At 37.5% G+C, this 24,336-nt stretch overlaps 1 protein-coding gene and 1 long non-coding RNA gene across 3 annotated transcripts in view; one reads left to right on the top strand and one right to left on the bottom strand.

Moving 5' to 3' along the window:
• GRID2 (glutamate ionotropic receptor delta type subunit 2) overlaps positions 1-24,336 on the bottom strand; it is a 735,317-nt gene that overhangs the window by 286,250 nt on the left and 424,731 nt on the right. The window contains exons 3-4 of one of the 2 annotated variants that reach the window (XM_075499270.1): positions 19,570-19,854; positions 2,875-3,080 (exon numbers count right to left, since the gene is read on the bottom strand). In XM_075499270.1, coding sequence (XP_075355385.1) covers positions 2,875-3,080; positions 19,570-19,854 — 491 coding nt within the window. The remainder of the gene's footprint in view (positions 1-2,874; positions 3,081-19,569; positions 19,855-24,336) is intronic. The other variant, XM_075499271.1, reaches the window with a different exon arrangement.
• Positions 1-24,336, top strand: part of LOC142408695 (uncharacterized) — a 245,418-nt gene that overhangs the window by 16,219 nt on the left and 204,863 nt on the right. The gene's annotated exons all lie outside the window — the stretch shown is intronic.

The raw sequence follows: 24,336 nt of genomic DNA, 5'->3' as shown, positions 1-24,336 counted from the left end.
ATCCCCAGCTCAAAGCAATGAAGGACATTAGAGAATTTGGCTGGCCCTCCCTCTCTCTTTACATTAATCCTTTAGTCAGTAAGGAGAGATGCTGTAATACCTGCTCCCAAGTCTTCCTGCCTTTCCATGCCCTACAGAGGGCAAAGTAATACATAATGGTTAAAGAGAAGGTGGATTTTTATCTCCATAGCCAGAACAGTGTATTTACATCTTAATCTCTCTTTTCTTGAATATGTAAGTGTAGATCTCATCTCTGCAAGCTCTAGAGATACAAAAGTTGGAGAGAAAGAAGGGATCTAACATAAAAAAAGCAATGCTCCTTTAAAAAAAAAGAAAAAATACAAACCCAGAATGTTCTTACTTAAAAATAAGAATTTCAAAGAGTCAGAACAAAAATAAATTCTACCACAAGGAATCTCCAATTTACAGACTGCCTATTTGCACAGACCAGAGTCTGACTATTTACCCTGGAAAAGTTGTTACTTGCATAGTAATCAAGCCCATGCTTACTACAGCTGTTGCAGAGTGAATGAACCCTCTTCTCAACTAAACAATGAGGGGGTTCAGCCAAGTCAGTCATCTAAGAAGGCACCAAGCAGCAGAGACTATGTGAGGTCTGGGGAGAGAGGCTGACAGCTGAATCCAACTAGGCAGCCAAAAGCATCACAGGGGCAGAAAAACCATAAAAAACACCAAGGGCTTGTCTACATATGCAGTTGTTTCTTATTAATTTCATAAGGTTTACATGCTAAATCCACTAGGTTAAACTGAATTTCCAAGTTAAACTGATCATGCACAAGACACAGTCTTTGGAATAAGCATGTCCACACTTCAATTGTTTAGGAATTTCTTAACCCATTGGCAGTCCATAGGCTTTATAACTTGTTTGCCCATACAGTGCAGCTGCTGGTTCAACTGCGAAATACCAGTTTTTCATATCCATTGGCAAAGCTATCCCAGCAAATTTCTCCTTGCACAGACACTGAGTGTTGGAGCGCAGTTGTTGTGTAGTTCATTCCCCCCCACCAACAGAAATAAAGTATGGCAGTAATCATACTTCTATTTGAGTAACTCTTCCTATTGAGAGGCTCCTGCTGTCAGTTTTACCAGTCACACATCACATCCCAAATAAATGTTGTTATGCTGGCAAAACCTGTAACGTAGCGCCTGATATGAGACCCTCTTCTTGAAACCCACTCACAAAATAAGATAATCACCTTTCCTGGCAGACTTACAGTCTCCAAGAAAGGACAAACATTGTGAGTTTTTTGTTGTTGGGGTTTTTTTTCCTGGGGGGGGGGCTGGGAGAGAGGAGAGGAGATTGTGGGTTCGGTTTAGTTGGTTTTTTGTTGGTTTTCAGGTTTTGGGGGGTTTTGAGTGGCCAATGCCAAAGAACTCTAAAATAAATTGTTTACTTTCTTGACAACACATACATGGCAACCTCAAAAGATGACAATGACTTTGTTACTATGCTTGAGTGTGTAAAAATAGATGATAAAGAAAGTGTATTTTTTTTTAAAAAGACTGTTGTTTCTCCTTAGGAACAATACAGTTTTGTTTCACTGAGTTATTGTAGTTAGAGCCCTGAACCCTGCTGCTTTCAGGTTGAAATGTGAGATATCTTACCATGCTGCTTACTGAAAAATAAAACATTTGTGACTTGGGTTATGAAAACAGTGCAGAACAATCTAAAACATGCTCACAAATTGTTTATATCTTATAAGGCACTGCAGACATTTGGATAGAGCAGCAAAACCTCATTACTCAGAATTAGCAAGCTTCACTGTGTAATGAGGACAGTGGAATGACTAGCCGAAAAAAGAGGGGGAAAAAAACCCCACCAAAAACCACAAAAAAGCCCTCTTCCACCTCTTCCAACTAATGTTTCTAAAAGGCATTCACTTGAGATTGCATATGCAGAGTTAGTTTTTAAGTATCAATTTCTGAAGACCTAGGCAATAGGAAAGTATAAGAGAAACGTAATGCAAGTTACAAATAGATCCAAAGATAAATTATTGCAGGGAGAAAGTGTATTTCTACAGAACAGAAAACAAATATATTTTTAACCATTGGTTGATGATGAAGAGTATACATGCATGTAAAAAAAACCCAAAAAAACACAAAACAAAAAACCCCCACAAACCAGAAAAACCAAAACACACATGCATTTGAAACAGCACAGTGCTGTGTAAAAAGAACCATGCTATTAATTTAAAAAAAATTACACAAGTCATCGTCAAATGGGATATGCAAGTCTTCCATCTCTAAATCCTGAAGAGCTTTTTGAAAATTCTGCCCATATTGCTTGCAGCATTTGTTTAAATACATAAGCATAACTTTAGCCTATCACCTTAAATTCTTCATTCAGGACCAATCCTTCATGAATTTCATTACCTTACTACTACTCAGTGGTACATAACAGATTGTTATTGAACATTATTTTATATAAAAAATGAAATGCCAATCTGGTAAACACATTTTATACATAAAATATGTATTTGTGGACATCTAAATAATAATAAAATTATTGTCAGTTGTAAAGATCTTTTAGTGAGGGACACAATGAGCAAGGAAATAGCAATACAATATCCACGAGCTTGAAACAGAAGTTTGAGGGCTAATTCTTCTGCATATTTCCTAAATGCTTTTGCTCATGCAGAACGTAGTTATACTGTTCTCTATGCACATTTATGAGCATGAAAAAACATCCTTGCATGATGATCTTGGAAGAGAGAATATTTACATTTTTAGTTGGGGTTTTGGTGGGGGTTTTTTTGTTTAATTGTTTTTATGAAGTCAAATAAAATGAATCTTTTGACAAACAGCTGCCGTCTTGGTCAACAAACCAAGAAGTTACTAGTGATAAACACATACCTCTGTTATGAATGATTTGGCTGTTGAGGGGTTCATTACAAGAATAGCCCGTCTCAGAGTGTCCCGGTAGCGGTTCAGTTCTTCTATTCGCATGGTGGCAAAGAGCCCCGTGATCATTTTATTGATGTTGTTTTCTACTTTCTGCAATGCTACATCCATTCCCTGTTGAGATACTTTGTCCAAAAACTCTTGTATTCCACGGATATCTGGGAAAATCAAAAGCCAAACAAGATGTTAATTGGTAAGTGGAAAAAAGACACAAATAACTGTTCAATTCATCTCACAGAAGTGTTTTGTTCAGTACCAGGTAGACCTCTATGGGCATTCACTTAATATTCATTGGAGCTCTTCCTGAGCTATGCTCATGGCATTTCTTAAAGTACTAAAAGAAGTGAAAGAATGGCCACACATCAGCTACTGTCCAAAAGAACCACTACAAAACAAACCTACAAATATTTCTAGCAATTTTCCTAATTTGGTCATCCAATCATCATACTTGTTCCTTATTTTTCTTAAAGGACTTTGACACTAAAATCCATAAAGAACAGTGAAGCTATGATGACTAACACACAGTGCTTCCTTTGAGTGAGGGTTGTCAGAGGGCAACTGAAGGGGAGGAAGGTAGGAAGCAGATTGTTTTCTTTTATGGGACTCAAAATTTTATTATTCATTGCAATGCTATGTAACTTAATGTATCTAGGTGAAGCTTAGGCTGTTCACTCATCAAAAAGTCTTAATGTTGTTCTAAATTGCACAGCTATTTTTTTCCTTCAAAAACAAAACTCAGATGTATAGTTGCAATGGTACTGCCTGATTTCTTCTGATACTGCCGCTGCTGGCTGAATTTAACAAGTTCTTCCATAGCAAACTGCTCTAGCAGAGCTTTCTGTCTTACTCTGAGTAAATCCTTCTTTAAGAATGACTTTGAAAGGAAATGTTGATCATCAAAATGCTAACTGTGTTACCACCTAGCTTGTAATATCTTTAATATCTCTCCTAAACTGGAATGGCTGGGTACTCTCACATTGTGATACTACCTCAAGCTGGTCCAAGCCTTTGAAAGGCCTTTTCCAGTAATGAATTCCAAAAGGGTGAGCAAAATGCTTGTTTGTTTGGGGTTTTTTTCCTGCTCTTTTGAATGGTTTTGTCTAAAAAACCAAGCTTTGAGCTTAAAATTTAAAATCATTCAATGACTTCACAAGTCAGAGCAGGGTCTCCTGGACCTCAGGAAAATCCCTCCAGCCCCACTGAGTCCTTGCTGTCTGACCTCTGCTCACCACTGCAGTTTCTCAATCTTTTTTCTGGAGCTAAATCACCTGTTCACTGATGTGACTCCTCCCCCTGGCAGTCACTCAGACCTGCTCTCCCAGAGGATATTCAGCAGGACAACCTTCCTTCCCTGCTGGCATGCCAGCCTCGTGCACACCCAACCTGATCTCATTTAAAGGAACAAGATGCAGCCTTAGAGCCAACAAAACAGATACTGTCCAACACAGGCATCAGTTATTGGGGGGGGGGGGGAACCAGTAACCCAACATAAAAGGAATTCCTGAAGAAACATTTATTTGAAAATAAAGGTTCTTCAGGTTTAGGAGGGCATTTGTGGTTAAAACCCACCAAAAAAATATTTCTCCCATTAAAATACCAAATCTGGGCTCTCCTAGGTGTGTGGTGTTCAATCCTGTTGGACTGCAGTTCCTGCTCTGCTTCCCTCCTACATCCTTGGTGCTTTATCAGTTCCTTGTCTCGATCGCTCATTTTCCAGGGGAACGGTCAGACCTGAGGCCACAAGGCTGATCATGTGTCTGTCTTCACGAAACATCTTATATTTGAGAAAGCTTCCAATTAGATTTTCACAACTGCTTGGCTACTCTGAGATCTTTCATCCTCACCTATCATCTTCTCCTACGCCCTGCCCTTCTTATATGGAGACGGGCGGAAGGCTCTATTTAATCCTAACATGGGATAAGTAAATATGGGATGGAGAATGTCAAAAGTGTTCATACTTTTGGAAGCACCTAGATGCAGTTTGCACATGATACGAGAGGACAGCAAAAGGCTGGAAAGGAGGGATGCCTGAGCATGACAGACTTTAAACGAACAGCCATAAACTCTACCAGGAAAGGGCTCTCAGTTGGTCCTGAGGGTGGTCCGTTTTTCAGGTGATACAAGTAACACTGTGCTGGCACATTGTGATAATGGCTCAGGGTAACCTCAAGACAAACTACAGAGAACAGTGGAGCATGTCGCTGTTTCACTTTATCAGGATCACAGTAGCTACATTCTCATAGGGGTACACTGACAGGTGGCAGCTTTTAGAGGAACTGAAGTTCCTCTGAAGTTTTAAGACCTGAGGAAATAATGAAAATCACTCCTTTTGAGAGAGTGTTTGAGAGACATTTTGAGAAAGACTTCTAAAATGTTCCCCCAAAACTGCCTAGACCCTAGCGTCCTCCACTAGCTGTCGAGAGAGCAGTACTACCAGCACTCAGCTATGGTCAGTCCTGCAAATGTGAGGCAAATGTGGCTGGAGGTCCATGCTGCAGGGCAAGAATTATATGACTCCCCACTCCCAGCAAACCATCAGCAACATGACAGAGAAACTTATGTGATATACCCTTGAGAAGATTATGGAGATGTCACATGTGGATTTAACATGGGAACTATGATGGTGAAAGCATAAGATCAATACAACTAGGGTCTGGCTAGTAACCATGGCAGATGCACACTACATAGCCCAAAGGGAGCCTAGCAGGAATACTCCAGCATCCAGACCTGATGGGTCCTTCAGGGAAAAGCTGGAAATGCCTGAGCTAGAAATCTTTATGCTGACTTTGCCAGAAAAACTGTACCAAAACTACATTCAAGCTTTCCTTTTTTTGAAGCCTAGTTAATACTCTTTTTACTGAGCTATACATTCGAGGATTTGGGGGGCCCAACACACTCTGAAGTTTAAAGATTCTGAAAAACACAGGTGATTTTGAGATTTGACTTCAGGTTATAGCAAAATAAGGTGTCTGAGAAGTTCCAGGTTTCCCAGAAGTCCAGCAGCCCTATCAAGAAGATCTGAGGCTCAGACATTCACACCTTGATGTGCTTATTTTCGGCCACAAACAGTAGCATAAGGAAAACAAAGTTTAGTCTCCATGGTAAAGAAAACGCTCTGCTTGTCTTCCCAGCAGAGATGTACTAACTAGAGATCATTACAGATAGCCATCCTCCTCTGGCACCAGATTACCAAGATACTCCAAATTATAAAGAAATAGCCATGTAATAGCTTATAATCAAACAGTCCACAAAAATAATGCAACAGGGTTAGTCTTGGAAATTGGACTGTCACAATCAGCAAGTTGAGTCTCTTGTCTAGAGCTCTAAAATACCAAGAACTGGAAAGAAATGGTGTTTTAGGCGTTTAAGCTATTTTAGGCGTTCAGCACTGCAACCCCATTCTTCAGACACTGCTGCAATACAAGTATTTCTAAACACTTGAAGAATAGTTTAAACACGAATAAAATACAGCCTTACCCTAAAAATAAAGTTCCATAAGAGAATCAGATACTAATTACAGCTTCTGTTTAATATCTAAATCAGGAAAATTAAATTCAATCTAATCAGAGATGTTAGAATTTTTTTTGGCACTTTAAATACCAATTTAAGAAGCAACAAGATTATTTAAACTGCTACAAATATGCCTAGTTTTATGCAAATGATAAAATAACTTCTTTCCACTTTAACTCCTTCGTTCTAAAGTTCTTGAGGCTCACCCACTCTGAGAGTTACTCAACATCCAGACAAATGGAATAAAAACTGGATAAAACTGACCAGTTGGAGTCAAAATTATGGAAGTACAAGGAACACATGTAGATGGGATCCAGATACACCATCAAAATATCAGGGGGAAAGGTTACTTAGGCTATGAAAGCCTTTTTAAAAACTTAAATTCTGTAGCATAAATCCATATATTCTTCTCCGACACCAGAACAGGGTAGGCAGGAACCACCAAACAAAGTTTTATTTGCCCTTTCAAAACAAGAACATAATTTCACTTGACCTGAATTTATAAACACACTGGAGTTATTGGTTGATATTCTGTATAATCTGTGTTTTCCCAGAAGCCAGATTATGGGATCAAATGGCTTTGTTCGCCACTAATATCTGCAAATATAAACAATGAAACAATAATATTGAATCTTCACCAAATGAAGGGCCAAAAGGGACAGAGGTCCAGTATTATTCTACAGTTCTGCATTTATTAGGTGACCATGCCAACAGTATGGTGCTACGCTTTTAGGAAAACAGCACCATTCTAATGGAAAAGATACCAAACCAGGATTCACAAAACTTCTTTACTACTTCTGCCTTTGGCATTGATACAACACAAAGCTGTGGGCAGGAAATAAATACAGACTTTGCTTATACCTCATCTTACCCAGTAGAAGAATGGATATTGGTGATACCTGCTGCTATGAAACAGCAGACAGCACATAAAAACACCCTGCTATTTAAATCATGATGGTGCTTCCAATATTTCAGCAGCAAGTCACTAGCAATGATCATGTTCAAAGCGTATGCCAAAGAACAGATACTGCCACTGAACAGGCAGCATTATCTTTCCTGCATGGATTGTCTGAAAATGGCACATATCCACACTGCACTGTGGAATCATCTTTCTAATAGATAAACTCCTTCTGCAGAAAAATCTGGCAAGCAACCTGTGGCACAGATGGCTCCACTGCAGAGACACAGGACTATTCATGTCTGGAACACAGGTGTTTCTCACCCTGAATTTGCTAGCCAACCTGTTGCCCAGCCAGAAGACACATTTCTGTTTTCTATTTAAATCAGATGAGTCTCAGTCATTTCCAGAAATGCAGAGGAGCTGCCCGTTATCACCAGTATTAATTATTAATTACTGATTAAAGCCAAAGTTACCACATAGAGACAGATCAGTGCAGGAGCCAAAGTTGCTATCTCCTCTCCCAACTTGTCACTGTTAGTTAGTATGACATTTTCTGTTTTTTTCACTGTACAGCCATCACTTCCAGTCTACACACGCATGCACGAGAACATAGTACCATTCTGCAGTCAGATACTCAGCATCAGCTATAGGGTTAAACTAGGCTGGAAATTTAAATGAAACATTACCAAACATTCACTTTTTAACCAAAATTGTGGCCGATTTAAGAGATTGTGAAGTTGGTTTGGAAAGTCTAATAAACAAGAGCAAGGCAAGCAAAATTTATCAAGGACTGTTGGAAATGACCTTCCCTGACTACCAATACATAACCATGTCACCACAAGGCAGAGGTCTATAGGAAGATCTTATGCTCTGCACTGCTGGCACACAGAAGATGCAACACTGCACACACCAGACTAGCTGCAGCCACAGCTGAGGTGCATGTGCAGAGAATCCTGTGTAGGTGAGCACAAGGCCCATGGCTTCCTAAGCTCTGAAAACCTGACTGATATATTCAAATGCAGGTACTCAGCGTAACACAACTTAAGCTGAGATCTGAATTCAGGTGCCAGCTTTGCCACAGACTTGTCATTACTGTGTCAGTTATCATGGACCTGACATAAGAAACAACTTGGGAAATGAAGCGCAAGTCAAATCGCGTGTAAGCACCTAAACCCACACTGTCTTTTCATTGAACAATCTTTTAGATACTGGAGAAACCACAAGAAACAGGTACGTATCTTAAATGCTGTTGCAGAGCATGCTCAGAGCAGACCTACACATCCTTCACAGACTACAGGTCCTATACCTTAATCTCCTTAAATGACCAACCCAGCAGGAACACTCAAGCCTCACCTAACACAAACAATAGCACCATTTAATGAAAAGCTCAGCAGTTGCATGGCAGAAAATACGTACAGCCAGGTGATTGGGAAAAGGAGCCAGTATTTTCAGGAGATGAGGAGGATTTAAAATCCGCAGCTTTCCTCAACACCAGGTTATGGGAGAAGTTGTGTTTTTGATCTCTTTTCATTGAGGTCTCTACACTGTATATATGATACACCTCATACAAGAATATTCCTGACTTCCATGACCTGATCTTAATATAAACAAATAAATGTGTTCCTTCCACAAGATTGTTTTTGGTTTTGTTGGTTTTGTTTTGGTTTTTTTGGGGTTTTTTTTTTTTTTTGGTTGTTTTTTTTTTTTTTAAATCACTGGATCAGATGTTCCTCTCACTTCTTTGCTCTCTCTGGCCCTATGTAACTTTCCTTTGCCATCTCTGTTTCTATGCAGAGGAATAATTTCAGAGGGAGCGAGTCCCCTAATCCATCTTGGGGAAAGTCTAATGAGCAGGACATCCTAGAAGAAAATACTTTGGGGTTCAGGCATCTCATATAGGAAAGCCAGTATGTATATGCAGTGAAGATTTTAAGCCATACAAAATGAACAGCAAATATTAAATAACTCACATGCCAAATACCTCTTATACCCTTATTAAAAATGAGAAATCTACAAGTTAGAAGTAGTTGCAAAGTTTCTACAAAGTTTTCAGATCAAACTATGACCAGAAGAGAAAGATGACACTATTCACCAATGGTAATAAATTTATCTATCCACCTCTATCATTGTATTCCACCTAAATTACAAGGTGCTCATTGTTACTCAGCACTTCTGTTATCTCAAATCTGGTTTACAGTCGTTAGCTCATCCTCCCTCTGATACCATTTAAGATCTGAGAACATTTTCCTCACAGTATCCAGATGACAAATACCAACTGATTCAGCTGTGGCAGTAAAGGTGAATGCACCTGTCATAAATATTCACTGGCTGATTTCCACAAAAGACCACTTTATTTGTACAGTTGATGAGAAAAGCCATTGTATAACAAACGACACTGTTCAAATTCTTATCAAGAAAGCTTTATAAGTCTAGCACAGTGATTCTTCCTTACACAATGATGGCTAACATGACAGCAACTATTAATTATGGAAATGCACTGCACACAAGGGAGATGTACAGCTCCGGCCGGACTCTGATGGTGCCACTGCTCTGCTTAAAGCCTTGAGCAAAGTGTTCACATTCCCGTGTACATGTTGATATTTATTAACATGGTTAAGATCTAGACTGAGGAAAACGACAATTTAGCGTGATGATTCAATAACAGTCCTTCATCCTACTTTCACAGCAGCGGGATTCCCCCTCATTAGTCAGCTTATATGTAATTCAGTGAACCTATAAATTAAAATAAACAAAAAACCCATCTACATAGCTCTTTCATATTAGCATTTGGGAACTGAGAGGGAGCAGTTACCTGAACTGTTTCAGCTGGATGATCTAGCTTCAGAGAGTATAGCAGTAGTTCAAACTCACTATGAGTAAATTTAAGCTCAAATTTTTAATTACATATGAAATCTCATTTATATTATCAAAATTTCTGGAACCTAGAAAGTGGGGATGATATTTCTTGAGGGAAACTGAAAATTTGTAAGTAGTAAGAATGACTGTCTTTTCCTCCCTTGCTTGCAATTTTCTGAAGTTTCACACATCCAAAAAAAAGACAACAAATTTCTTAATATCATCCAGTTGAGAAAAAGGAATAAAAATATACTTATATACTTTTTTCATTTTTGAAGATGTTTCCATTTCAAACTGTAATAAAAATAAGTAACTTCAATTTTGTTGTTTGATATGAACTATTGTCGCACTACTGAAATGTCTATGTCATCCTTATTTTAAAGGATCGCCCAAAGGTCATTTACATTAGCTACTTTTTGTTTCACGCCACATATCAGTTATTGGAGATTATCCTTTAAATAAGAAAAATCAATATAGGTACTCTCAAGTAGCTGAATCAATGTTGGGGGAGAGATAATAACTTTTGCAGTTTTCAAATCCTGCAAGACTTAAGTTTCCAACCTTACTGGCGATTGACACAAGATTTTTTCCTTTGAGTTTCTCAGTTTTCTAACTGGAAAGAAAGAAAAAAAGAGAAAAGGATAAAAAAGATAAATAAAATTGAAGCTAGAACTAATCCTTCAGAGTATCAGCTGCTACCTCAGCTTCTCAAAAATAGAAAGGGAGTCAGATTGTGATCACCCCTCACTCATGGAGGCCGACAAGCCAATAAATTCTATAATCACGTGCTTTTGATTGTATAACCTGCTTTCTACCTCTTCATTCAATTTCTTTTTGACTACAGTTTGCATTAGAGATTTCCAAAAGGCTTCTAGGAGTTGCCTTTGAGTAAAACAACCTCTTGCAAAGAAATAAATTTTCTCTGCCTAGTGCCTCCAAAGATGATAACAGCTTAGAGCTTAGCGCTGTTTATCTTCAGCATTTACTCTCCTGTTAAAAATCATGCCAAACTTGAAAAATTATACTTAAATCCTATACAACGGTACAACAGAGCTCCATACCTCTGCCTAGATATATGCCTGCCTTTAATAGCAAGTAATCTCTACTTCCATCTGTACGATACACCAGCTCTCCCTGTAGGTCCCTACTGCTCCCTGTTGGTTTTCATAAGCATGAGGAACCATGCATCCCTTTCCAAGGAAGTGGCGGGGAACAGCAAAGTGACTGGTAATAAACCAAGTGTGACTATGTGTGTTATAATCTTGCTTAAGACAAATTGTTCTCTGACTGTTTTATCAATCTGCTCCTCAAGAATTTTTTCATTTGATTAAAAGTTTACACTATAGGAACAGGAATATTTTATGAGTGGCCTGGTGCTGTGAAGAACATAAGCTACGAAAGCAACGCTGATAAACTAAGATTTGGAAGTACTGTAATAAATATTTTCTAGCTTTTTCCTGTCTCTTTGCTTCCTCTTTTTCTTGACTGGTTAAAACTCTCAGAGAGAAGTTTTCTTTTTAATTTATGACACTACCTGACATTTACGATGCTATTATGCCTAACTCATGCTTTTTTTCCAATGGTGGTATAATTTCTTCTATTCAACATGCAAAGTACTTTGTTTTAATATCTTCTCAGAACTATTAAAATTGAGTTTGTAAACTGATATTTTGGCAGCTAAATAAATGAACAGTTATCAAAAGAGGAAACTATCGAACAATGTGTTGAGAGTTGAAAAATACTTAGCAAACAGTAGTGGAGATCAGTGCAAGGTTCACGTATTCAAATATTCTTAAAATAAGTCACTTTTCTGATGCTTGTAGTCTGTGCATATACGAAAGAAATCTCATACCTCTACAAAGCCTCAAGATAGCACCTCATTTACAGTGATTACCCATTACACAGGCATTAGGAGAACATCTACAATTTTATTTCAACCTCAGCACTGAAATTCTAGATATAATAAAAAATTTGGTCCTCCTTCCTTACTAAGACAACACAGATGGCTGTCAGGCCAAGCCTTCGAATGCTTTATCCATTCCATCCTTAAAGACAGCAACATGAGCGAATGACAAACCCTCTCTTACCTTTCTACATATTTACTTGTAGCTCCTGGAATGCATTTCCCCAAGTATTATGTGGTTAAAAGGCAGAAGCATGGCCATAGTTTCACTAGAGAAATTTTATAGAATAGTTCAATTATCTCAGAAGTTGAATAATTTTAGGGTCAACCAAAATAATATCTTCAATTTCCAGTCGTAATGTCAACCAGCAAAAGCAAGTTGTTACCAAAATTCTCACAAATAGCTGCTAACTTGCAATATAATTAAGTGACACATTAAAGTTACACAGATGAAAAATACATGTTCCTTTCCTTATCTGGATGACATAATAAATACTAATGGAAAAAAGAAAAGTTCAATAATAAACTTGAATTAATTATGTGTTTATTGAGGCACAGTGAAGTAAATGAGTACGGGAAGTTGGCAAAGAGCCAGATGAGTAATAAACAGTTTTAAGACTGTCTGGAGACAGACTTGAGAATATTATAGTCATCAGGCAGCTGAAAACAGCCTCAAGGTAATTATAAGCATTTGCAATTGATTAAAGAGACTATGATTCTTTTATGAATCTTTATTAAACTTGCATTAAAACTTTAAATTATTTGAAAATATTATGGTTTCAAGCACATCTTTGTCCGTGGTCATCATATATTTATTTCTGGATAATGTGTATGCAGGAAAGTGTCAATGGAATTACTTACTTTATACGGTTTTTAAAGGAGATACTAGGAATCCAGGGACCATACATACAGATGGGTATCATCTCATAATATCACCCCTCTTAGAACACAAGAGGCAGCCTCACTGCAAGCAACTCACAGCCTTTCGAGTTCCAGGTATAATCCCTTCTTTTCCAGGATCTTTAAAGAACAGTACTCCCATTCTATAGCATTATAGTCAATTTATTTGAAAACAACCACTTTCCTGGGGGTAGAGATGGAGAGAATGCTCTCTTTTATCTTCATAGTTTCACAGACCCCTCTACTTAGGCAGGAATCCCCAGTAATACAGATTCTCACTGCTCTCCTCCTTGAGATCGTATTTTATTGTCTTTCTCTGAAATCCTCCCTCAGATAGAGTTTGAGACATCTTTTTAGTGATGTGACCAGGTACCTCACACAGCTGCCTTCATCCTTTCCTGGTACACAAATAATCTGAAACCCCTGTGTATGCTGAGGAGCAAGAGGGGAGATCCATGAGGAAGTTTCTGCAAGACAGATGCCCTCTAAACTCTTTCCTGCTGCTAACCTCCTCCCTTCCCTTTCAGCGAATTACTTCTTCAACCTCCATTTGCTATGGGAATGCCTCCTTTAGCGTCACAGAACAAATCCCGTTCAGAGCCTTAACGCTTGTTTTATTTTCTTTACAAAAGTTAAAATTAAATTACCACCTAAGAGAATGTCAAATATCCATTACCAAAAATACGTAGTATTAGTAGGAAGGTCAAAAAACTGTAAGCAGAGATATCTTAGCCCTGAAATCAGTAAATATGGCATAAATCAACAGTGATGGTTGCATATCAAAGGCGTGCTAGGTTGAAATACACAAGGTTAGGCCAGATATTTAGACAGAGAAGTGGGGTTTCTTAACTATTTTTTTTAGTATAAAATACAGAAGGGTTCTAAAATATTACTGCCACCACTACAAAATAGAACAGGAAATATGACAAAATTCATTCTCCAGAAAAAATCTTATTCCCCCAACCTTATCTAGATAAAGCGCAGAACATTTCTATCTGCTTTCACACCAACAAAACATTAAAAATAAATGTTCTTCAAACAGCTAGACTTTCTCCCTTTCATCTTGGAAATGCGGAGATACCTACAAACTGTAAATTGCACAAAATTCACATTTATGTTCTCGCAATGATTGACTGGTTTCTTCATAAAGAATTTACTACTACAGAAAAGTATCCACATACTCCTGGAAAATACAGTGAACTGTAAACTGCCTGAAGAGTAAGATATGAATTACAACAGCTTGACCCTTGTTGATACACCACAGAGATAAAAACCAACAATATGCTGGGATTCTAGGTCAATTACTCTGCTTATATAGCCTGGGCTCACACATTCAGATCTCAAATGACTATTTCATTTGTTTTCCTCTAGGACTGAATGTGTAAGGGTGTTTTTCATGTTACTATTTGGGACTGGCCACTGTCAGATGCCAGTCTGTGGGTGAGGCAGGATTTGCTGTTTCAAACTGAATTTTGTTTGCTTTTAACTTGAAACCATAAAGTAAAGATGTAATAACATGGCAAAGCTTGCTCAAAACATTTACAGATGTCAGTGGCTCTTTTTACAAATCTAAACTTTGCAATGTCCAAAGGTATAAGTTGTACATTTATAGTGTCCAGTCTGAAAATGCCTTCACTTAAAAGGGTGCTGATGGTCCTAAGGAAGAGTTCAGAGACTTAGTGGAGGAACTGCCCAGTCTCTACACCAGCTTGTAAGACGGAGATGCACAGCTAACCTCTGCAGCACAATGATCCTATAGTTTGAGCTGAGCAGTCAAGAATAAAAAGAGTAAGAGCCAATTTGGCTGCCTAAATGAAGTAAGTGTGGCTTGTACTTACTGTGTGGATAGTAATTTTAACAGCAGGTTGAGAAAGGCATCAATCTATTGCATAGTTTTGCTGCATTTCATGCCACCCACTCTTTAACTGTGCAAGAAGACTGTCCTTAATGGCATTTGAGAGAAGCGCAGAATTGTCCTTGAACACTTTTAATATCCTCATATGAAATATTCTTAAACAAAATCAGATTTCGTGCCCTGGGCAGGCCTTTATCTTGTTTTACCTCAAGGAACAAAACACACTGAATACAAGGGGATTGACTGCACTATTTTCACTAGAGTTTGATATAGATCATCCCAGCAGAGAGCAAGGATGGGGGAAAAGACAACTTATCTCATTCTGATTTTCACAAGTTCATCTGAGTTTATACACTAAAGGTAGTGTTGTACCTTTAGTATACAATTGTAGTAAATGAAATACAAACACCACCTAAGTCTGCTCAAGTTAAAATGTTCATTTTTCTTACCTCCTCACTCATTAACTGTTACTGTGTGTTAGCCTCACATTTGTTACTGGCAAGGCTCTACCACTGACAAAAGACTATGGCTTTGCTAAAATCTTTCACTAGTTACTTCAGCTTAACTAAGTCAACAGCAGCAAAATACTTTTCTGATTATTATCAAGGTGTCTTTTGGGTTTTTTGTGTTAGAATAGTCAACCTATCTACAATTTTACTTGGAAAAAACCCATCAGTTAAAAACTTAGATGTCCATTATTTCAGAAATGCATTGCCGCATCACTTCTTCAACACCCAGCTGGTTATGACTTAATGAAAGAATTGCTTCTTTCAGAGACTTTAACTTTCTTTGTTGGTAAAGAACCTTTAGGTAGACTTGAATCTTCTAGCATTTAGATAAAAGAAGTGTTAAAATGTTAAAACTGAATATACTTGTCTACTTATTTTCAAAAAAGAATTTGGGAGTTTTAAAAAAGGATAACATTGGGGAAATAACTCTCAGACCTGCAGAAAGACACATTTCCAATTACAATTTTCTAACTGTCTGATAACGAAAAGGAATCTATGATAGACTGCAAAATAAAAATAAAAAGCAATTCAATTCATAGAATTAAAAAACAATGACATTGATAAATCGACACATAAATGTTTGCAGCCTCTTTTAAAGTGCAAGGGATCTGGTTTAGCACAGTATTTACTTTGGATTTGAGCCCAATTTTACTGTAGGAAAATTTATTTTGGATAAGGCACATTTTCTTTCACAGAGTGAAATTATTACTGGAAATAATTTCAGTAATACAATTAAAGTATTTTGTTATAAATTGTTAAATTAAATCACTATACAAATAATTTCTCAGAAAGGAAAGTATTGGAATTCTGCTGGTTGCTGGAACCAGTCAGTCTAACAGCGTTTTCGTGTTTTCTAACTTACAAAAAGATGGCAACAATGGGAAAAAATAAAGGATTAACACATATCAGAATCTATATTCTGCTTACTTCTCAAGTGCCATTTAGTGCTATGAAGACATCACTTAATGTTATGATACACCCCTTGAGGAGGAAAGATCACCACATGCAAGAAAAAAAAACCCCACGGGGGCAAGAAATTGCTCTGTTTGCACAAGTGTCAGTTCTGCAGAGGACTGTGTAGAACCTATCAATAATCTTTTCCTAACATGAATTTAATTCTAATGCAAGTGTTGATCTTGCACCTACTTTAAGCTTTAATACTAAATGTTACATTAAAATGTCTAATATTAACTGCTGCATGCAGTTAAACTGAGCAAAGCTTCCAAACAGAATTTGATTTTAGGTCTGTATGAGCTGAGAAAAGAAATCTCATACTGCAGCAGATCCTCTCAGGCAAGCTGAGGAATGGGATTGGGATCTTCCAGAGGGAACTGCAACCACCCTTAGCTGCACTGACACTTTGACCAACTGGATGGCTTACCCCTGGACCTCCACCCCATGTCTGCATGTCCAGTCTTGATTTCTTTCTAAAACAGGCACAGAAGCTAAAGCTAATGTTGCCTTCCTCAAACACTTCTGTGGCTCTTGGGCCAAACTCTCTTATAAAACCCAAACTGATGCTGGATTTTTTTTTCCCTAAAAGTATTTCACATCTATTGACCCATCTAAATGAATGGCTTTGTCAAACATCACAGAAACATAGAATAATTAGAGTTGGATGGGACTTCGGGAGGTCACATAGTCCAACCTCCTGCTCAAAGTAGGGTGAATACTGAATTCAGACTTCTCCACTCTATAATCCATTAACAAGTGATTCCAGCTCCTCTTTTCACGCCCTGAATTTCTCTGCCCCTCCCTCTGTGCAAGCCCCTCTTCGGTCAATAAAGAACCTGGGAAGAGAAAATGTGCACTGCTAACATACTGGAAATGTTTTGAGTATATCAATAAAATAGCAGGAAAAGGGGAGAAAGTGACATAATTTGTTAAGATTTATAATAAGTTCCTGGCAAGATTGCTCTCTAGGGACTGCTAAGAAAATAATGTCATTGCAGGTACAAGGAAAACTACTGCCATAGATCAAAAACTGGCTAAGAGAATTAAGAACAGGCAAAATACTGTGTCAAGCCTAATGATTTCACCTGAAACAGGGTAGTGAGGAATTGGAGAGGCATTCCAGTACAAGCAAGAAGAGGGATTGGAGAGACAGAGAACAACTGTCATGGTAATGAAAATAACAAGAGAGGACTCAGGTTGCAGGTGGTGATCTGAAACTTCTGCTCTCTTGTTCCTTATTAAAAGTGGAGGAGGAGATAGCCAATGAAATCAGCAACATAAAATTTTATAAAGAAACTGTAGGAAGCATAAAGAGAATATAAAAACTGCTTGCTGCCCTAGGATGACTGTTGAAATCAAGAATTTGGCACAATTTAAAGAAACATTATACTTTTGCACAGATAATACTAACTATTCAGAGTTATAGGTTAACTCAAAACTGAGGTTGCATTTAAAATCTTTCTGTTCCTGGTATTAGTCCCAAACTATGCACACACACAAACAAAAAAAAAAGAGACAATACAAAACCCAAAAAACCCTCACAAAATCCCACCCAAAATACCCAAACCACACAAATGGTTAGAAAGGGGACCAACTGCTCACTATATACTAAATGAAAATTCCTCCCCACCACCACCTTTTCCTGGTGTACGTGTTAGTTAGTGACTCTGATCACTGATCAGAGTCAGATTACCAATCTGTCTTGGCCACCATGGCATTACTTGTAGTCTACTGAAGTCAGAACGCCATAGAGGCTGGTGCAGAGACTTAATATCTGCCACATCACGTCTGGGGATGATGTGTCACTGACTGAGCTACTGGTCTGAAACTTATTCCTTGCAGGCAGGCATCTGTGTTACATAAGTCACACCATAATGAGATTCTTACCCAGAAATCAAGGACAAAATGACATGGTGTCTGAACTGCATTCTCAAATTAAATAATGAAAATTGAATAATTTCTATTATACTACTACTATTAGAATAACTACTCTTTACAAATATAATTATTTTAAAATATTATTTATAAAATTTTAGGTTTTTAGACTCAAAAATATATGCAAAAAGTTATCTTTTAGCTGGCAAGATTATGGTCGTCTTCATAGGTACACTGGTACTTAAATGTACAAACTCATAAAACATGAACAAAAATACTCTCTGCTGCAAGCTTTTTGGATGGGTTTTTATGTGTGTGTTGCTTATCCTATGGCTGGTGCTTTTAAGTGCTGCTTTGTTATAAATAGGAACTCTCCTATTCATCATTTTCTATCTTTCTAATTTAAGAATTTATTATGTAGCCAGGGAACAAAAATCAATAACACCTGACCTGAATGAACCAGATATTATGCACAGCAAATCGCTGAAGTGAGCGTTTTTCCATAACTTGAAGATTTAACTTGAAAATAAGTTTTAAAATGTTCATCCAAACCAGTCACGATTACTTATGAATAATGGATGCATCTGAAGAAAACAGGTCTGGTTTCAAAGCAATTTTCCATAGAAAAAAGATCATAAAATTAGTTTGATAATACACCTATACTACAGAAATCTGTCCAGCTCTCCCCTCAGCCGTAGAAAGTATCTGTACCGAACTCGGCTGAGTCACTGAGCTGGATGGTGCAGTCTTGTGATGCTACCGTCTGTGTTGCACTTACTCTATCACACAACAGCCATCAATTCAGCACCTTTCAGGAACACTGAATGAACTCAAAAAAGAAGGAACATTGTCTTCTCCAGGCCCTCCTCCTCAAGTGCTTTTCTCTACAGAAGTTCTCTCTACAAGTTTTACATTTATGAATAGCAGCTCACGCTTGCCAAGGTGTCTGTCCTACATTCACCACTGCTTCAGCTTCTGGCCATCAAATATATGCCAAACAAACAGGAGATATTCACCATGCAAGGATAATTCTGCAGAATGTAAAATCTTACATGTTGCCTCTTGAATTGTCATCTTAGATTTCTATAGTCTAAAAAACAAGAGAGCTTGCTAAAAACTTTTATGCTTCATAAACACTGGCAGAATAGAAAGCCAGATAAGTTCTCCATTTATCAGCTAACTCTAACAAAGAAATTATCAAATAAACCTGTAAACGTCGATGGATTTTAGAAATAGATTTCTCTGAGGTGCTGTGAAATGCTGACAGAACCATAAATGTTCACAAGCAAAACATAATCCATTGGAAGACTATAAAGATGTAATGTAACTGCTTTCGACAGAATTACGGATTTGACAAAAATCACCCTGCTAAATAAATACTTACCATAGTCATTATCATAAAAAATAATGAATTTCTGCCAGGCATATTCCGTGACCACCCTCAAGATGACATCATTTAAGTAGACAGGGGGGCGGACGGAGAGCGTGTAGTCATCGTTGCGGTTGCTCCTGGTGAGCCCACAGCCACTCCTTGGAGTTCCTGCCGTTGAGCGCTGGATGAAGAGGTGAGGGATGTGCATGGCATCTGCCAGCGACTGCAGGGATCCTGCTGATGTACAGCCGATGGAGCTGACAAGGGCCAGGATGCCTTGGTTCATCAAGTCACAGGCTGTAAGAAAACAGTGATATTCAAGATGAGGGTGGTTCAGTGCATAGGGCCTATTTTGCTGTTGAAATACAGACACTGGGAATTGAAAAACAGCAGGTTCAATCAAGTGAAATATGGATAAAATTTTGCACATTGAGTAATTCAGACCTAAAATTCATGAAAATTACGAGGCTCCTCTATTCACTTTGAGCTGTCTTGCGGTGCAAGCTGGAAGACTGCCCCATCCACCTTCCCCAGAAATGAATTATCCCTTGAAAATGAGACCCACCCCTGGGCCTTCTGAGGAACAGTAAGAACTGATTCCAGCTACCGAATTAACATGACCACTTTGATAAGCACTGTTCAAAGTCTAGCACAACAGCTCCATGAATAGGAGTTTTGCATTAGACAGAGAAAACTTGAAGAAGTAACAGCTCAGGCTTGCTGTAAACTTCTGAAAACAACTGAATAAAATTATGTACATTAACTTGTCCAAGCAAAAACTGAGTTGCTTTTGGGTTTTAAGAGATATATGCAATAATCTTATGTAACATATTCTTTTTCTTTAAAAGAAAAAAAAAAGCTAGTCTTGTAAATAGCAAAACATTTTCAAAATTCAGTGAACAGTATATATACATTTAGTCTCCTCACTTCTGTAAGAAAGGCATGGAGTTGTTTATGCAAAAAATAACACCTTGTAACTAATGGTCCTGTTAATGAGGGCTGAGTTACAGCAGACAGTTTGAAGCACAATACCAATGACATCCACATTAATACCAAAGATGTTTATCATGATTAATGTTAATGCAATCAATAAATATCAAAAGAATTAATAATGATTAGGTCTGTAATTTTGAAGGATTACCCTGTGAAATAAAGCAGAGTCAAGTGTTTATATTGGGTTTCTAACAGACTTGAGAGCTTGAGTGAAGAAACAACATGGGCTTGTAGCATAATTCCCCAGACCACACCCAAGGCTAAATTTTGAAATACTCAATTTGCCACTGGCAAAGCTACACATACAGTTAACCTGCATTTACACATGTAAATTAGGTAATGGGACGGTAAAGACTAATATGTATTTACATATGCATATCTGATACTAAACTGTGCAATTACTTATTTTGCAGGAATATTTTGCACACACGATAGGTGCATCCAAAAACAAGAAACCCACATGTGAGAATATATTCCCCTAAAAATACGAAGACATATTCTAGTGCCAGACATGTCGTCTCATATCATATGGCTCTTACTTACAGTGAGTAATGTATTACTCCACAAACACTTATTGATCTCAGTGGGAATATTTACAGTGTGAGGAATGGAGCTCCACATTCAGGCCCATGTGGAACTTGACTTCATAGCCAAAGGACAGCACTGGAGTTCACAAAGGCAGAGAACCACCTTCTCCTAAAGCCAGTGCATTATTCTCGTTTAGATACAGAGACCTGGAACATGCCATGGTGGATTCCCAGGGTGTGCTGAAGCTCTGTCCCATGGAAACACTTCTGAATTCTTTCATGCAGATAAATACGGAAGGGTGAGTGTTCCTACAGAGGGGTTTCAAAGAGTTTTGGCTGAGGATAAAGTGTTCCCTCTGTATATGCTCTGAATATACTTCAGCTTTTGGGCCAGCCTCTGGGCTTCAGGTTAAAGGTATCCTGAAATAACCACAAGTATCCTTTTTCAGAAAAGTACCAAATATCATTGGTAATTGGACAAAAAAATTATCAGTATCTCACAAGTTTCTAATATTCAGAACATTTCAAAACAATCTTGTTAGCTTTTCATCTTTTATGCTGCTTGTTTACATTCTTCATCATCACTTTCAACAAAGATAAAGGCTTTGTCAAGTTATCTTTTTAGGGAGATGCTGAATCTCTTTCCTGATATGGTTCTCCTGCACCAAGTACTGCAATATCTAGGTTGCATATCCCAGTGAGAATGCTACTACTTGAGAAACAAATTTTTTATTGATATATTGATCTATCGATCAATAAATATCTGTAGCTATCCATATGTCAATAGGTATCCTTATAGCAAGATATTGGTAGACAAATAAAATTGGTGTTAGATTTGCAAAAGCCTGCTTTTAATTCAATGAAAATTTAAGTCTACATGGTCCTTGATACCACCCATTCAAATAAAATATGTAGTGTGACCCTCCAGTGTCTCAAACATAACTTTTAAAAATATAGCAGAGTCAAACTGCATTACAAAAATTGCTTGAAAATGTCTAAATTTCCAGGCACACTTTCAGACTGAGAATAACCAGTACACTCCCTGTAATGCTATGAAGTGGGAAACATGCTTTTGTGAAAATTGTTATTGAAACACGAAGGGGAAGAAAACAGCACGGAACATTTAGCTCCACAGGCCCGAATGCTAATACTGGCAAACAAACTGAATAAAGGATTAAAATCATCTCTCTTGACACTGCAGCACATTTCTTACAATAGCCTCAGGACTGAAGTTGCCTGTGTGGCTCTTTCTTCCATGATATGCTTATGAGAATCGTGCATGCTGGATTGGGGCAATATGCACTTAATTATGCTCGCAAATGGACCTTGTTCCTGTACACTTAGAGACTATTTAATACACAGAGACTTAGCTGCTGGAGAAAAGGCTGTTATCTCAGAGGCAGCTTTTCTAGAAAATGAGTGCATGAGTTACAGAGTTCACCTCTGAGTCAGTCTAACCAGATTATTCTCCGACTAGAAATATAATTTCTACAGTATATACACATAAAAAGTAAAGCCTATATGATATGTCAAACTATCACATATGATATTCACGTGTTCCTTAGCTAAGCAGAACTTCTGTTGGCTCCAGTAGAAGAGTTGATTGGTAAAAAGCATAAGACTGAGGTCTACATGTTTTCTTAACCCTTTTTTCCCCCCCTCACAGAAAAAAGCTCTATTAAATCTTTTTCCTAGTGATCCAAATCTTTCTTTTATTTTTCCTAGTGATCCAAGTCTTAGCAATTGACTGAAAGCTCTAGTTCAAACATATTTGAAATCCTGGTTGCATTCCTTCTTGAGCCTGAAATATCCAAGTTATATTTTGTCCCATGTGCGTTAAAAAAATTTACACACTCACATATATATAGATAAAAGGACTTAAATGCTACCTTGCCATTCAAAACTCTGTTGCAATTTGATTTACTATGACCTCCTTAGAGATTGTATTTCCGAGCTGGTATTTAGTCTACTGCCAATACGATCAAGGAATATTAGTTTACCATTAACTAGAGAAAGAAAAATGTTGCCGTGTCTTTTAAGACCTCAGGACAGCAGAAATGTTAAATTCAAATGGACTTGTACACAGCTCCATTGCAAGTTTAACAAAGAAGGAACAGAAAATTAGTAATAGTGTTTATAAAACACTACTGTTTAATAGTATAAGTTATGTTTAAACATAAGTTGTCGAGACATTAATTCACCCTCGTAACCGCCAGATAGCAGATGCTATTAAAAACTGGATCTTCACCAGGTAAAGGAATAAAACTGATCATAGAAGTTTACACATTGCATAGAGAGAATATCAGGAATGTCCATAAAATAAGATAATTTAAAATGTTTCTCCATTGTAGATATACATAGAGACTATCTCGTGTATAGCGCACGCTGGCATGCACCCAGCATTATATTTAACTCTCCAGCTTATCTTGTCTTTCTCAAAATGCAAAGTTACCGAATTTCCAACACTGGTGGCCCGATAGCCAGTAACAGAAAAGCGATATTTTAGAGTAAAATATCTTCTGACTTAGTTTGACATGACATATAAAGAAAATAAAAAACCTAATTTTGTGTTCACTCTGCTATTTTTTAAAATAAAGAGCACAGCCAATGCAATTTGAAATAAATAATTTACATCTAGGCTATCAGCTTGTATAAGCATTTCCAGCAAAGCAGAATTTAAATGGCTATGGTTACAAATGCATCCTTAAAATGTGTTCTCCATAAAATGGAAACAATGGTAGGTCCTTAAATAAGTACTAGTTGCTGTAATTTAGAAAAAAAAAAAAGAATTCTATAATTAAGAGCAAGTTTAAAAACAGATGCAGGAATAAATAAGAAGCACAAGAAAAAAAAAGGACTGCTAAGATTTAACTATTGCTATGAATGTGAGCATTTTCTTACTTATTTCTCCCTTTTTCTTCCTGATAATAAACCATAACAAATCACCGTCATACACCACAAACTGACAAGCCAAAGTGAAAAAAATTAGTGTAAGATCTCTGGAGACTTCAGCAACAGCTTAATTTTGCTCCCATTTAAATTGCCAGTTAAACAAAGTCAGACCAACTCTTAACTTTTTTTTTTTTTTTGGACAATGTTAAATATTGTGCATAAAGAGTGGGTAGTATCCATTTAAATAATCAGAGATGTATTCTAGGGTCCTTTTCATCTTCTCTAATGTAGAAGCTACCAGGCTGCTTCCAGAACAGTACTGTCATTTGACTGAGTATATGCTGAGTGAACAGAAATTAGATCTAAA

The sequence above is a fragment of the Mycteria americana genome, chromosome 4 (assembly GCF_035582795.1).
Source record: "Mycteria americana isolate JAX WOST 10 ecotype Jacksonville Zoo and Gardens chromosome 4, USCA_MyAme_1.0, whole genome shotgun sequence".
NCBI classification, from domain to species: domain Eukaryota; kingdom Metazoa; phylum Chordata; class Aves; order Ciconiiformes; family Ciconiidae; genus Mycteria; species Mycteria americana.
The sequence above is the reverse complement of the archived record's forward strand: the minus strand, read 5'-3'. Positions and strand labels throughout refer to the sequence as shown.